Here is a 15,143-nt window from a genome sequence, read left to right as displayed (position 1 = left end):
GCTATATCGGGTTTCTTAAGTGCAAGGTAGCATTTCAATACCAGCCCATAAAATGAGTCAAAAATGTATATCCAGGGTTTGTTTTGTACTTTCTTACATCTAGGAAGGGTGAAGCGAATTGTCAAATACCCAGGGAGAATTTATGTAGGGTATTTTACGTGGTTTACCTATTTTTGAGGCGCTTTTAACAGTGCGGGCAGTAAAATCGTGACGGAGACTTCTTTTGACTCCTCTATTGAATATTATACTATGCTCTAAAGTATTTATTGAGACTTTACAATGCTGAAAGGAAAGTTAACGATAACTACGGCACTAAAATTATTGAACCCTATCTTGAGAACACTCGCCTCCGCAGTCGCACAATTCGGTGCAGGGCATGTCGGACTTGGCACAGCTGCAACTTTGTGTGAATTGTGCGGAGGCGAGTGTTCTCAAGATAGGGCTCAATCATTTTAGTGCCGTAGATATTGTTAACTTTCTTTTCAGCATTGTAATGTCTCAATAAATACTTTAGAGCATAGTATAATATTCAATAGAGCAGTCAAAAGAGGTCTCCGTCACGATTTTACTGTCCGCACTAGAGAATACAATACCGGGATTGCGGGATCCCGCAGCATTTTTGCGAGATTAATCCCGCACATAAATGGAGCGGGATCCATGTCGACCAAGGGGACAGCTCTGTTTACTTTGTTAATAAAACTGATAACGGCGAATTATATTTTAAATAATTGTTAAACTTTTTTCGTTAAAAATGTACTATGATTTTTGAGGCACTTTAGAAGACTTTTTGTGCTTTACAGGTAAGGTTTTTTGAGTTCTAAGTTAGGCCGAAGGTACTTTTTTGTTAAATATTGTGATAATTAGCGATTTATTTTAATACAGAAGTTAACCGCACAGAATTGCTTATTTGCCACGAGATCCCGCAAATTTCGGGATCCCGCGGGATTAACATCTAACAATCCCGCAAATACCGAGATTGAGATTTTGCTGCGGGATTGCATTCCCTACTAGAAACCAATTTCGAAAGAAAATTCAAAGGGCTGTAACTTTTGAACTAGTAGCCCAGTCTTGGAACTGTTTGAAATTATGGATTCTACGGGCCACATTCAATAAGAAAAATTTTTTTCCGGGTCGATCCGAGACAATTTTCTTTGAGGGCCTCAAAAAAAGGCAGTGTATAACCTTCCTTTTTTACCAAAAATCGACTGCACCAAAATTTCTCGGGAAAACACTTTTTCTTATTAATTTTGGTGCGTAGAATCCAAAACAATTCGTACTTTTTCGATCAGACTTCTCAATCAAAAGTTATAGACTAGAAACCAATTTCGAAAGAAAATTCAAAGGGCTGTAACTTTTGAACTAGTAGCCCAATCTTGGAACTGTTTGAAATTATGGATTCTACAGGCCACATTCTATAAGAAAAATTTTTTTCCGGGTCGATCTGAGACAATTTTTTTTGAGGGCCTCAAAAAAAGGCAGTGTATAACCTTCCTTTTTTACCAAAAATAGACTGCACCAAAATTTCTCGGGAAAACACTTTTTCTTATTAATCTTGGTGCGTAGAATCCAAAACAATTCGTACTTTTTCGATCAGACTTCTCAATAAATAGTTATTTATGTTATAAGGCCGGGAAGTGGCTTATTAAAGTACGAGTTTAGATGTTTACGGACGAGGCGACGAAGGAGCCGGGTTCGGAATTTCTAAACGAGTGCTTTAATAATCACTTCACGGCCGTGTATCGTACAAAATTTTATTTCATACTGTCTCAATTTTGAGATTTCTTTTGATTCTTTTACATAACACATGCCATCTTTAGCCGCATCACCTTTGAATCCGGTACCGTTGCATAGTTACGCACGAATTGTTTTGCCTTGTTCATTTATTTGTAAAAAAAATTGACGCGGCAAGTTCTTCTGGTGGTGAATTTGTAAGGGTGATTTGTTCAAAAAGTGAAGAAGCTGTAGAAAATCTCATTCCCAGAAATCAGTATCAGTTATATACCTAGTGTGTGTTTGGCGAAAAAAGGTACAGGAGGATAGTAATGTGAACGAAAACATCATGCTTTCTAACTTTTTGGATGCGCTAAGAAAATAATTAGGGCTAACAAGCCTTCTTTAAACTAATGGAATACCTTCTAGGCCAAAAAGTTTTCTAGTTCTACATTGTGGTCCAAATATTCAATGTGCAAAACCATGATAAATGAAAACGCGAACATTTCCAAATAAATGTCAAGTTGACAGCGCTTACAAAAGATTACCTTTTAGTAAAGGTTAGATGACACCTAATTGTACAACTTTTTAATTTCGGATTCATCAGGACACAAAAACTCACGGTAGAGGTAGACGTATTTGCAGTCATTAATAAGTGCGATGGAGTGAATTTTTTGAATTTGTGCAGAAATTATTGCAATCTCGCCCCAAGAATATGGTAGAGAAGGTGGCAAGAGGTTTCCACCACCACAGTCCCCAGCGATGGGGGTGTGTCCACTATTAAAATTAGTGAGAATTCTAATTGTATAATTAATAGTCTTAAGCTTTCGAATGATAATGTAAATAGCTATCGTCTTAAATAAATTTGACGTTTCTTCTTGTCAGAAAATTATCAGTTGCTATGCAACACTTTCCGGCCTTGTGATGTAATAGATCACTTTCCGGACTCAAATGAATGATGTAATGTACTGTATAGCGGACAGTTATTTGCCAATTTATTTCCCGCGGGATTACCGGGATTGAGATTTTGCTGCGGGATTGCATTCCCTAGTCCGCACTGATAAAAGCGCCTTAAAAATAGGCAAACCACGTAAAATACTCTAAATAAATTCTCCCTGGGTATTTGACAATTCCCTTCAACCTTCCTAGATGTAAGAAAATACAAAACAAACCCTGGACATACATTTTTGACTATTTCACACTATAGCAAGTGCCGTCCGGGGTTGCGGGGGTGGCGGCATAACTGAAATTGAACCTTAGGGTGTCTAGAACATCCTCTGAAAGTTTCATAAAGTTATCAGAAAATGCAAGGTTAAAACGTATTTTGGCTCTTAACCCCTGCATTAATATCTTTTTAGCGCATTTTTTAAGAATTAAAAAAAATGTGCTATTGTTTGCATTTTGTCCGTCCGTCCGGACCCACTTCGGCGGTTTTGAACTACTTTTAGGGGAATTGACCGGACCTAGAGTCCTGGAATTTTGTTGCAATAGGTAGCTTATACATAACTTGAAGGTATGCCAGGAGGCGGGGGATGAACACACGTTCAACCCTTCATGGTACTCTAATGAAATGAACTACCGCCCTACTTTCTGACTCCTTATCAAAAGTGGGAATTCTGAGGGGGAAATGGGGGGGGGGGGGTTGACAAAGGTATCAAAGAAAGGAATTAATTTCTATCACTGAGTAAGTTGATTACTTATTCAATTTTTCTACCAACCATAGCCTCCTCCTCGATTTCTTATATCTCAAAAACAAATTATCGGAGGATAGTACTCACAAGGGGCGATTGGGACGTCTGGAAAATATCTGTTGGTGATGTCAAAACTTTACGAACGAATATCTCGAAAACGCTCTGTCGGAAGAAAGTTCCCACAAAGGGAAAATGAATTGTCTGGACGAATTTATCTATCTATGAACTACGTACTAAGCTATTTCGGTTTTAAAAAATGCGCTTTATCTGCACAAGAGTTGTGCACAATTTATAGGTACTTGTTGGTAATTTTGAACGTTTAAAATTTCATAATATTCCGACACACGCTGTACAATTTCTACAAATCCTACAAAATGGAAAATGTTGTAATCTTGTAATCCGAAAATCTTGTTCTGGTATAAACGTAAAAATTCAAGAATTCTAAAATGTTTTACGCTGCGTTTATATTTCAGATATTTCATTCACCTTTAGAATTTGCAATTTGCCCAATTTGAAAATTCTAAGTCGCCCATTGTTTCGATAAAAACGTTAACGCATAGTTTCTGTAATCTGGGCAAATATACGAATTGGAAATACGGAGATATTACTTAGAACTTAATTTGTTTCCAAATCTGAATGACCGCGAACTATATACGTATATACCTACTTTTTATGCGAAATTTTGCAAAAAAAAATTTGAAGAACTATTAAAAATGTCCCTTCGAGCCCGAAAAACTTCTCTCCATCAGCTAAATTTTTTTTGACAAATTCAGATTCAATGAAAAAGTACAGGAATGTGAGAAATGCATTAAACTAAGACAGCCACCAAAAACAAACGCACAGTCAGTGGGAACGTGGTTTATATTTATAGGGTGTAGTTAGTTTACGCACCGTAAGGATTACAATGGTAATTTCTTTATATTGAAATATTTTCTCTCCTTTTTGAGACTCAAAATTTTTATTTCTAAAGGCTAAAAGCGCCTTTAGAAATAAAAATGTTGAGTCTCAATGTTCAATTTCAATTTTAATTTTTTCTATATCCAACTCAAAAATAAATATGGAGTACTTCATCAACAAAGTTAAAACTAGCAACTTGTAGAGGGAAAAAAGTGACCATAATAATGCGTCATTTATATTTTTAATTAACTTCGGTAAAAAATAAAAATGATGCAAAATTTCGTTATTTTCCGGATATGTCCGAAACCTTTTCTCAGTCTTCATTCGATAAAAACCGCTCTCTTATTTCATGACTCTTCTTTGTTCAAGTTTCAAATGTCAAATCGCACATTTTCCCCTCTTTACTCAAATAAAAATCGTATATATGTATTAAACGATTGCAATATGACATGTTACAGAAACTCAATGAGAAAATTTGTTTCCATACCTAGGTAGATTTATAAAAAACTACCCTCTTCCCTTCGAAAAATTAAAAATGATGTTTTAATAAAATAGGAAAATTGCTCAACTTGGCACTATCTAACGATTACAAGGGCAAAATTGAATGGTTGATTTGTATCGTTCTCCTTTAATCTGTTTTCAAATTGGAAAAGTGTGCCCAATGAAGAAAAAAAATTGGAATTAATGTTAAACATAACTATATTTTGAGGGTCAGTGTAGATGACCCATTTGTGATCTTTGGGAGATTGAGCTCCTGGGGTTCGAAAATCAAAATGGGCCAACCTGTAATTGTTGTGAAATCGTCATTTTCACGACGTCATGACAATACAGAATAATTCACAACCAAGTCGGGTGCATTTCTCAGTAGAAACAAATTTGTTTGGATCAAATGGTGGCCAATTACCGGAGGAGGTAATTTTGCTGGACCGCATAATGTCTGTAAATTTGTTTTTATCTATTTTAACGGTTATAAACGACCTATTACATAATGTATGTAAGTAAATAAAATTCCTCCAAGACTCATCACCGTCATTCATCATAAATATTCCATTAAACAATATTTTGTTAGCACAATTCCATCGTTTTCGGCATTTTTCTAAAGTCGACCATATGTCAAGGATACGCTATAATCTCTATAATCAGCAAAAAATTCCATATATTTGTGACGCAATGTAAAATAATTACCATTCTTAAAATGGCACATCAGTTTCAAGTGCGTAGAATGTATTCAATTCAATGGTTCATTTGTTAGTATACAAAAATATTTTTACCGATAAATTAAATTAAACATTTTTGTAGTAGTAAATACAAACAACTAAGTAATCAATTAAACAATTTTATAATTAGACTTTAAACTGTAAGTACATCAACATATAATGCATACGAGATGTTGTTTTTCACAAATCGCACGTAATGTCTTTACATATATAACAACAACATAGATAACAACATAAGTAATTGTTGATTTATTAAACTTATAGCTTTATAGGTATTAGTTAACGAATACACGGGTCCATACCAAAGTCCCGGCAGGGAGCAATTTACACCATAAAATATTTAGTAGATGGGAATGGTCGATCCATTCTTCAAGAAATAAAAGATTTTGATATCCACCAATAGGACTTTTTAATAACATGTCGTTCGCATTCCTTTCGAAATACCTGGTGTAAACCAGACACAGACAAATGGGATGATAGAAGCATGTTTAAATTCCACGTCCATGGAAAATTTTTGTTTTCGCACACTAATAGCAGATATTTCTATCGTGTTTGCGAAATTGCTGACTAATCGCATTAACAATAATCAGTTACATAAAAATCAGAGAAATGGCACATTACTGGCGAGGAAATATACGAGGACCCTTAGGGGCCCGAGTACTTTAGGTTTCGAAAGAAGTAGTGTAATTTTAGTGACGAGTTTTGTATTAAATTTTACCTGAAATCGTATTTTAATGTAAAGTTTCAATTTTCATATAGAACTTTTGATTAATGTCAATCTGTCAGGTTCGGCCGGAAAAGTGACAGATGCGGTCCGTAGATTGACAGGCGGCAGGAAAAGTAGTCTGGTAAAGTTTTACTACCTCTGTTATGGAAACGAAAATTTCCTGACCTAAAGTAGGCATGAAAATGAATGAATTATGCATCTGGATTCTGGATTATGATAAAAGTGTGGACAGGGTCCTCGCGTACCTAGGACTCAAATTCGGGCCCTTTGTACTACCCCCCTGACTAAAGTCGTCATTCAAGTAATTCCACACGTGAGATGATGGGTGCTCGAAGGGGAGGCGGTTCTAATAGTAGGCCAGTGCCTGTTCCTTTCCTTGTTTTGGGATGCTACAACCTCATCAAGAAAGATGCATAGATTTGTAAGAACGGTATTTTATGGTGGAAAAAGTATGTCAACTCAACCCCTATTTGACAAATGTGACAAGCTGACTGATCAAGTATGCGCAATTGTGCACAGATGGGTGCAAGGATCTTAAGGGAAAGTTGCGTACGCTCTGGTTACGACCGTAGGGCATTGCTAAGTAGGGAGTATTGAAGTATAACCCTAGAATGCGAGTGTGTCCCAAGTGTAGGTGGTGAGTGAATAGTGCAAGCCGTCGTGTTGGCCGTGCTTTGTTATTGTAAAACCCCTGACGATATCCGGATATATTCCTAGCGCCCGATGATTATACTGCCGAGTTTCTGGTCATGGTGTCGACCGAATACGACAAATCTAAGGCCTCATTGCTAACAAAAACAGGGGTCGATATCGACCTGCAGGCGTTTTCGCAGGGAGGGCTGCGAGTCATAGTCAGAAGGCCGAAGCAAGAACTGATTTTAAACAATACACGTGGACACGGCGAACCCCTTTCTCAAATAGACATCATATTGGCCCTTCAGGATATCATCTACAACGACGCATTCTACCCCAATTGCCGATCGGAGCATTCGGAGGTCCAGGAGGTCTTAGAGCCAGGGACGGGACGTAATTGGCGATGACCGCGGATTAGCAATTGTGATGTGTGTTTACATGACTCTCGAGCGCCCCTTATGACCGTAAGCGTAGGTTACAGAAGGATACAGATTTCTAAAGGCGGCTACAGACACAGAAACCTTCCTTGAGATGTGTATGGGCGTACATATCTCGAGGAATGTATGTGTGTCTGTAGCCGCCTTTATGAAAGGCAAGTTTACAGTAGACTGGTCGCATCCTCGGTCGCATCTTAATAATGAGCTCTGACCAACAATTTAATTAGCTACTTCCCTTGTTAAAATACCAACACCCGTCATTACCGATTGGACTTTGAAACGTAAGGTGGAAAAAAAAGATAACGGGTAAACATCCCAACCTCGGCTGGGGGCAGTACGGTTATGAGAGCTTGACTAACACAAAATCTATAAATAATTATAATATCTATAATAGCAACAAGCAATTACTTAGATAATAAAGTTATGACGCAGAGAAGCTACATAAAAATTTGGTCACGTTCTGTTTTACTAATGAAACCGCTCGCTGGAAATGTACCTCTATGATATTAATGTATGATAATTCCGTATAAAAAAGATGAATTTGGATTGCTACTTCCCAACAGTACTTGGTCTTATCGTTATCGGAATGATTAGCACTTTTGGTATTAATTTGGGTAATAGTTCCCTACATGGAAACATTGATGCACCTAATTAATCGTATTTCTCCATAAGAGAGATAAGGAAATAAGGAATCCAAAAAAATATTTTGTGATAGAGCTCCAATCAACTTCTTTTCGTAATCAAAACAATGACTTACGTATTACCCCCCATGACGTCTACGCTCTCATATATAAACTCACATACGAATCCGTACACTTATTCTTCAAAAAGATGTTGCTCTCTTGTGCTATTTTCGCCTTGTACTCCGCGGTGGGAGGTAAGTTATTTTCAAAATTGTCTTTATCGTGCCTTACAAAAATAACGCGATCCATTCCTTGTGAGTGTTATATGAAGTGCAGCGATAATTTTAAGACATTTATCGAACTTGTTGAAATGTTCTAGTTTAAAGTTCGTGTGATAATAAACGGCTTTGTTTCAGTGATATCGTACAATGTAAGTCTCGGGGAGTTGCCCAAAGATATATCGCAGCAAGTGCAAGATATGGTACGGAATCCAGATCTGAAGTTACCAGTAAATTGCAAACGGCGTTTAAAACCGCAACTGCATTTCCATCTGTACAATCGCGAACACTTGACCACACCCATTGAATTGAACGTAAGCGACGCCAAAGAGCTCGCCGATGGCAAAGACATCAAAATCTTGATCCACGGCTGGTTGTCCTCGTCAAAAGACCAGCAAATGCACGAACTCAAAGACGCGTACCTTCAACAGTATGACTGTAACGTTATACTAATCGACTGGAGCAAGTCGGCGAAGCAACTGTACCACCTTTCGTACTGTCACGCCTCAAACATCGCGCAATTCACCTCCAAAGTTTTGTGCCATTGGCACGAAAAGATAAATTTAGATTTGAATAAAATTCACATCGTCGGCCATTCAATGGGGGCTCATATTGCCGGCTTACTATCTCAAGAAGTCAAACCCAAATGTAGGGCGGAAGTGGGAAGAATAACCGGACTCGACCCATCCAGAGCCCTATTCAGCTCGCCCGGCAAAGACCTGATGCTCTCGAAATCGAATGCGAAGATGGTCGACATAATTCACACGGACAACGAAGTATTTGGTATTTTAAATAATCACGGAGACCTAGACTTCTACCCAAACTGTGGCCAAAGACAACCGGGATGTGAGTTGGAGTCTCCAATTACTGGCGATACTCTACTTTCTGAAGGTCAGAAGTTCGATGTGATTTAAATGTATTGGTCTTACTTTCCTTTGTATTTCAGTTATGTGCAGTCATATACGGAGTTTGGAATACATGGTGGAAAGTATTAGACACGGAAACGCAATCGCAGCAAGCTGCCTGATGTGTCCCCGTCTCTGCCGTCCAGATTACGGAAATGACAGGTACATGCCAATGGGTGAAAAGGCAGTTTTAAAAACGCAATCGAGGAAATCTAAAGCTTTCACCCTGAGCACGTACAGCACTCCGCCATATTTCAAGGTGTGGCAACCGTACGCCGATGTATGATGTACCTACCTGTTTTACCGTATAGTATTTGAAAACTATTTATTTTTTCTAAGATATATGTATAACCGTTTTTTATTTACAATACAACTTTCTACGTAGTATACCTACGTGTATTATGTTTGTTTGTTTTATTGTTTGTGACCATAAATTCCGCTTGCTCATATGGTTTGCTAGCCACAAAAATTAGCCAGTGCATCCATAACCATCTAATAATTAATTACAAAATTCAGCCAAGGTGACGTTTTCCGTTCACCAGAAACAAGGCAGAAAAAAGCTTTATCTTAAGAAAAATTGTGTTACTGTGTCACTATTGTCAGTAAAGGTTCAAATTACACGATGTCTCAACAATAAAGTTTACCAATGATCCTTGTTCACCTTGCCTTATTAATTTAAGTTAATTTTGACACATGAGAGTATGTACGGTCACTGATTCTGACACAATTAATTCGCCCCACAATGCTCAACTGCAGTTAATACCTTTTATTTCCAATTCGGACATTCGCCAAGATTACAAAAATGGTATACATCTTTATCGATTTCCACGTTTACACCAATACACGATTTTCGGAGTATAAAGCCACTATTTTCATTCTTTTATAATGCTATATCGAAAAAAGTGTGGTCTTTAATAATATATTATAATGAAAACTATTAGTGCTCCCCCTCCATTACCATGCAAAAGTACGCCACTGGTCACAAATTTAAAGTACGCAGACAGGTAACAACCTTTCTATAATTTTGGATACCCTTCTTTAAAAAATGCTCTTTTGAAAATATATGTCCCGAAATTTCCAGGTACAGACTTGAAGTCGAGAGTAATGTTGATAAAATGAGGTAGAATCACCAGGTTAATGTAGGTAGAATCAGGTAGATCACGTGATGTCGCCAATGTCAATCTTGTAAGATGGTGGGTCCAGATAAAAAATGTGATGTCATTCACGTACTGCGTATGTAAAAGGTAATAAAAGTAATCCAAAATGCACTGGTCCAACGATGAGAACAGTTAAATTTGAGGAAGGATAAAGAAACTGTGGGTAAAACTGAGGAATTGTGAGGGAGGATAAGAGAACTTGAGGAAAACTGCGAGGAAATTTGAGGGAAGAATGAGGATAGATAATAGAACTATAAGGAAAGATAAAGGCATACGTGAGGGAAGATAAAGACCTAAAAATAACGTATTAAGGAAATGCTACGTCATAAATGTACATCCCTCGTGCTGATTATGTGTAAATACAAATCTGTAAAACGCTTCAATAGAGCACAGCCACAGACATCAAAAAGAGAAAGAGAAACCACTACAAAGATATGTGGTGACAGCCAAAACTGATAAGCCCTTATGCAGGTAGACAAGAAGTCAGTAGAAAAGTACAGGCGTACAGAAGAAAAATAATCTTTAAACGGGTTCCCAAAGGAAATACAGTAGACTCGCGTTTATGGGAACATTCGCATAGGTATATGACCGATTCAGTAACGTGAACAACAGCTACTCTAACTCTGTAGTGTGAACAACGTATAACATGAACAGTAAGTACATTTAGTAGCTTATTAGGCAGTTTTGTAGGAAGTGCAGAAGCGAACGCATGTGTTTGAGAATAGTGCGTTCATAATTTACAAAATGGCACATTATTATAACGCAGGGCTTATAAGTCCAAACAACATTTAAAAAATCAAATAAACCTCCTAATAAGTCAACAAGTGCAAAAATGCAAAGTTGATTGTTGTACAAATTCAGGTTTCGTTTGAAATTCTGGGGTGGTAACAATTTGACCGCTATTGTCTTCTACTCCTTTGCTTAGGTATTTAATTCGTACTGACAACTCTCATCTTTCAATTTGCGATACAATTTGTTTAGATAAAGGTACTTACAGATACAAGATTACGATAATCTATTACATTAAAAGGGAGATACCTGGTTTTAGACGATAGCATTAGACAAGTGAAGTGACTTGCAGAGAACCATGGCATGCAAACTGCTGGTGATTCTACTTTTTGTTGCCGGAGGTGAGTTTTGTAAAAACGGCATCCTCGAAACCGACAAACAAAATTCTAGCGCATTCCCTGGAGCCAACAGTAGGAGATTTGCCCGATGAAACGCTCAAAGAACTGGATTTGATTCACAGTAATAAAAAAGTCGCGGAAAATTGCACAAATCATAAACCTGGAACCATTCCTCAGTTTCTTTTATTCAACCGCGACCATAGAGAGACCCCAATTGTACTATCTTCCTCCAATTTGGACCAAGTATTACCAGAAAAAGAGACGATCGTGCTAATAACGGGGTGGCTCACAAGCCATGACACGCCGTTCTTTAAAGAGATGCGAGATGCATACCTAGAACGGTATGACTGCAATTTGATCATCGTAGATTGGTCTAAAATCGCCCTGCTGCCTTACACCTACATTCACTGTGAAGTGCCATCGATCGGGTTACGCGCGGCAAAGTTCCTATGTCAGCTTAGCAGAACCGTTGAACTAGAACTAAACCAAATGCATGTGGTGGGTTACTCATTCGGCGCTCAAATCGCTGGATACCTTGGCAGATACGTCAGGTTGCAATGCGACCAAGAGATTGGAAGAATAACTGCATTAGATGCAGCCGGACCACTCTACGAGAGCGCGGCTGCGAACAAGAGTCTTACCAAAACCGACGCGTTGTTCGTCGACGTCATACACACCACGAGCTCATTTGGAATGTGGAAAAATTGCGGGAAAGTCGATTTTCATCCCAATTGCGAATGGCGTCCGCAGCCGGGTTGCCGCGATCCTTCACCAACTGACAAAAGCGCCCCGGTGGCTGACAGTAAGACTTAAATGACCACGTTAACGTGTTTTAATTTGTACTTTTAGCCTTGTGCAGCAGTCTACGTAGTGTTGAATACATGACAGAAAGTATACAGTCCACTCAGTTAATTGCGGTAAGCTGTAGTCTCTGCTCGAGGTATTGCCACCCGGATATTATTACGGAAGTGTATACGTTTATGGGCGAAGAATGTAGGACGATACCAAAACCGGCTAAGAATTTTATGATTAGAACACGAGATAAGCGTCCGTATGGACAAGGAATGTTGCCATATCAGTAAATTGATAACATTTACGAATAAAAAAATTGAAGAGCAGAGCCTTTATACTACAAAATTAGGTTCTTTCCCAACTGCATATTAGTGCATTTACTTACATGTAAAAATAACGATTAAAACCACAAACAGATCAAACTTAGTTTGCTTCCATAGATACAATGCGTTTCGCAATAGTCGGAATACCTAGATCAAGATCTAGGGCAGTTTTGGGCTGAAGGGTGTTCAAAAACTTCATAATGAGAATGATGTTAATCATCCGATAAAGACACAGATATGTCATTTTTCAACCACGCCAAAAGTTATAGGTATATGGTCACGTGTGGCCCGTAAAACAGGCGTAAATCGTCTAAATTTTATAACAATTTGATTGTGTGCGTTTAGCGATTTATTAACAATTTTGCACGCTCGTCCTTATCATATTGCAATATCATAAGTATCATCCCCCCTCCTCGCCTCGGAAGAAGATACTCACTCAAAAAAATTGGAAATAATGTAATCAGGGTCGAGTGGGTTGCGAATTGTGATTAATTTTTTAATTTTTCATGTTTTAATTTCTGACATTTCTCGAATTTTGTGTACAGAAAATTTCATACTTGCTTTGCCCCATATCTTTGCTTTTGCTTTGACAATGCAGATGTGGAAAACGCTACCTTCTAGTTACTGTGCGGTCCATTATAATGAAGACTGATTTTATAGTATCTATTCTCAATTTCTTACAATCGTTCCATAATTGCATAATTGTTTAACAGTTGCAACAATCGTTACACACTCGCCACGAAACAATCGGCCTGATCTGTACACATACTTTTGGGGTGGATCATATTAAGATATGTAAGAGAGATAACAGGTAAAAACTGCTTATTTTAGATATTTTTACGTAGAATCTAGTGGCGTAGTAAAAAAAAGTTTTTGGCTCCCTTTTCTGAGATTTCACCCAAAGTTGGTATTTTTTAAATGCAACACCCTGTATATGTAAACGTCAATTTTTTGCATTCCTTTTCCTGATTACATTGATGTATGAAAACCCATATTTTAGCCATAACCCAAAAATAAAAACCTGTTTTTTTACGGTTTTTAAATAGTAGGCCATGGATTCATTGATTATGTTGTTTTTATTGTATTCATTGGTTACCAATCAATAAAAATGGCCGACGGTCATTTCAAAAATTTGAAAAATATGAAATAATATAATTAGCTATATATAAAAAAAGATTTATTCAAATTCTTCAGTTTCGCCATATCTTGGGACTGATCATTTTTAAGTTCCGATTGTTAAATTTCAAATTCTACAAATCCAGATGGTTCTTGCTCAAGATTCTTTGACTTCTCGCGTTTGAGCAAACTCTTTCGACTTCTCAAATGTTCACGACTTCAGAGTTAAATGATTCTTAGGTTTTTCTATTGTGTACATCCACAATAAAGTACACACAAGTCGACGCGTAAACGAGACAATTTTTATTTACCCGTAGATGCCCACCGTTGAGTGTAGATAGAATGAGAGTAATAGAAATAATCTGCTAGAAATGTTTTAAGGGTACACTGAAACCTCTCTGTGAATGCCCTTGGCAACCAATATAGGGCGAATATTTCCCAAACCAAACCAACTTATTCAATGATTAGAAACGGGCCCATTTAGGAACCCTACTATAAGGTAATCAGAGTTCACATCAGAGTTGTCTTCTACTCCTTTGCTTAGGTAGCTCATTCATTCTGACAAATCATATTTAACTTCGCGATACCATTCGTTTAGTTTAGATAAAGGTACTTACAGATACAAGACTACGATAACATATTCCATTAAAAGGGAGATACCTGGTTTCAGACGATAGCATTAGACAAGTGACTGACTTGCAGAGAACCATGCCAAACGAACTGCTGCTGATTCTACTTTTTGTCGCCGGAGGTGAGTTTTGTAAAAGCGGCATCTTCAAAACCGACAAACAAAATTGTAGTGCAATCTCTGGATCCAAAAGTAGGAGAACTTCCAGCACAAACGCTCAAAGAACTGGGTTTAATTCACAGTAATAAAGAGGTAGTGGAAAATTGTACGAATCACAAACCTGGGACCATCCCTCAATTTCTTTTATTCAACCGTGACCATAAAGAAACGCCAATTGTACTATCTTCCTCCAATTTGGTCCAAGTCTTACCAGACAAAGAGACGATCGTGCTAATACCGGGCTGGCTTACAAGTCATGACACGCCGTTCTTTAAAGAGATGCGAGATGCATACCTAGAACGGTATGACTGCAATTTGATCATCGTAGATTGGTCTAAAATAGCCCTGCAGCCATACACCTACGTTCACTGTGAAGTGCCTTCGATCGGGTTACGTGCGGCAAAGTTCCTATGTCAGCTTAGCAGAACCGTTGAACTAGAAATGAGCCAAATGCATGTGGTGGGTTACTCATTCGGTGCACAAATCGCTGGATATCTTGGCAGGTATGTCAGGTTGCAATGCGACCAAGACATTGGCAGAATAACTGGGTTGGATGCAGCAGGACCCCTCTACGAGAGAGCGGCTGCGAACAAAAGCCTCACGAAAACCGACGCGTTGTTCGTCGACGTCATACACACCACGAGCTCATTTGGAATGTGGAAAAATTGCGGGAAAGTCGATTTTCATCCGAATTGCGAAGTGCGTCCGCAACCAGGTTGCCGT

At 38.1% G+C, this 15,143-nt stretch overlaps 3 protein-coding genes across 3 annotated transcripts in view; all 3 read left to right on the top strand.

Annotated features, from left to right (window-relative positions):
• The first annotated feature begins 8,037 nt into the window (after positions 1 to 8,037).
• LOC116169624 (phospholipase A1-like) lies at positions 8,038 to 9,507 on the top strand. The gene is made up of 3 exons (XM_031485767.1): positions 8,038 to 8,189; positions 8,352 to 9,104; positions 9,160 to 9,507. Exons 1-3 carry the CDS (start codon positions 8,144 to 8,146, stop codon positions 9,402 to 9,404), a joined length of 1,044 nt encoding a protein of 347 aa, XP_031341627.1. The 5' UTR covers positions 8,038 to 8,143; the 3' UTR covers positions 9,405 to 9,507.
• A 1,356-nt stretch (positions 9,508 to 10,863) lies between these two features.
• Positions 10,864 to 12,602, top strand: LOC116169225 (phospholipase A1-like). The gene is made up of 4 exons (XM_031485254.1): positions 10,864 to 10,928; positions 11,273 to 11,405; positions 11,455 to 12,204; positions 12,252 to 12,602. Exons 2-4 carry the CDS (start codon positions 11,363 to 11,365, stop codon positions 12,482 to 12,484), a joined length of 1,026 nt encoding a protein of 341 aa, XP_031341114.1. The 5' UTR covers positions 10,864 to 10,928; positions 11,273 to 11,362; the 3' UTR covers positions 12,485 to 12,602.
• Positions 12,603 to 13,980: 1,378 nt separating this feature from the next.
• The window catches only part of LOC116168528 (phospholipase A1-like), a 17,598-nt gene continuing 16,435 nt past the window's right edge, over positions 13,981 to 15,143 (top strand). Inside the window, exons 1-3 of the mRNA XM_031484428.1 lie at positions 13,981 to 14,132; positions 14,253 to 14,384; positions 14,434 to 15,135. Of these exons, the coding sequence (XP_031340288.1) occupies positions 14,342 to 14,384; positions 14,434 to 15,135 (745 nt within the window). The 5' untranslated portion in view covers positions 13,981 to 14,132; positions 14,253 to 14,341. The remainder of the gene's footprint in view (positions 14,133 to 14,252; positions 14,385 to 14,433; positions 15,136 to 15,143) is intronic.

Source organism: Photinus pyralis, unplaced genomic scaffold (genome assembly GCF_008802855.1).
Source record: "Photinus pyralis isolate 1611_PpyrPB1 unplaced genomic scaffold, Ppyr1.3 Ppyr1.4_LG4, whole genome shotgun sequence".
Lineage (NCBI taxonomy): Eukaryota > Metazoa > Arthropoda > Insecta > Coleoptera > Lampyridae > Photinus > Photinus pyralis.
This window is presented reverse-complemented; position numbering and strand designations above follow the sequence as displayed.

Coding starts and splice junctions, on each gene's coding strand:
- LOC116169624 (XM_031485767.1), top strand. CDS start 8,144: ATGTTGCTCTCTTGTGCTATTTTCGCCTTGTACTCCGCGGTGGGAG. Junction 8,190..8,351: donor CTTGTACTCCGCGGTGGGAG/GTAAGTTATTTT, acceptor GCTTTGTTTCAG/TGATATCGTACAATGTAAGT. Junction 9,105..9,159: donor CGATACTCTACTTTCTGAAG/GTCAGAAGTTCG, acceptor TTTGTATTTCAG/TTATGTGCAGTCATATACGG.
- LOC116169225 (XM_031485254.1), top strand. CDS start 11,363: ATGGCATGCAAACTGCTGGTGATTCTACTTTTTGTTGCCGGAG. Junction 11,406..11,454: donor TCTACTTTTTGTTGCCGGAG/GTGAGTTTTGTA, acceptor ACAAAATTCTAG/CGCATTCCCTGGAGCCAACA. Junction 12,205..12,251: donor AAGCGCCCCGGTGGCTGACA/GTAAGACTTAAA, acceptor TTGTACTTTTAG/CCTTGTGCAGCAGTCTACGT.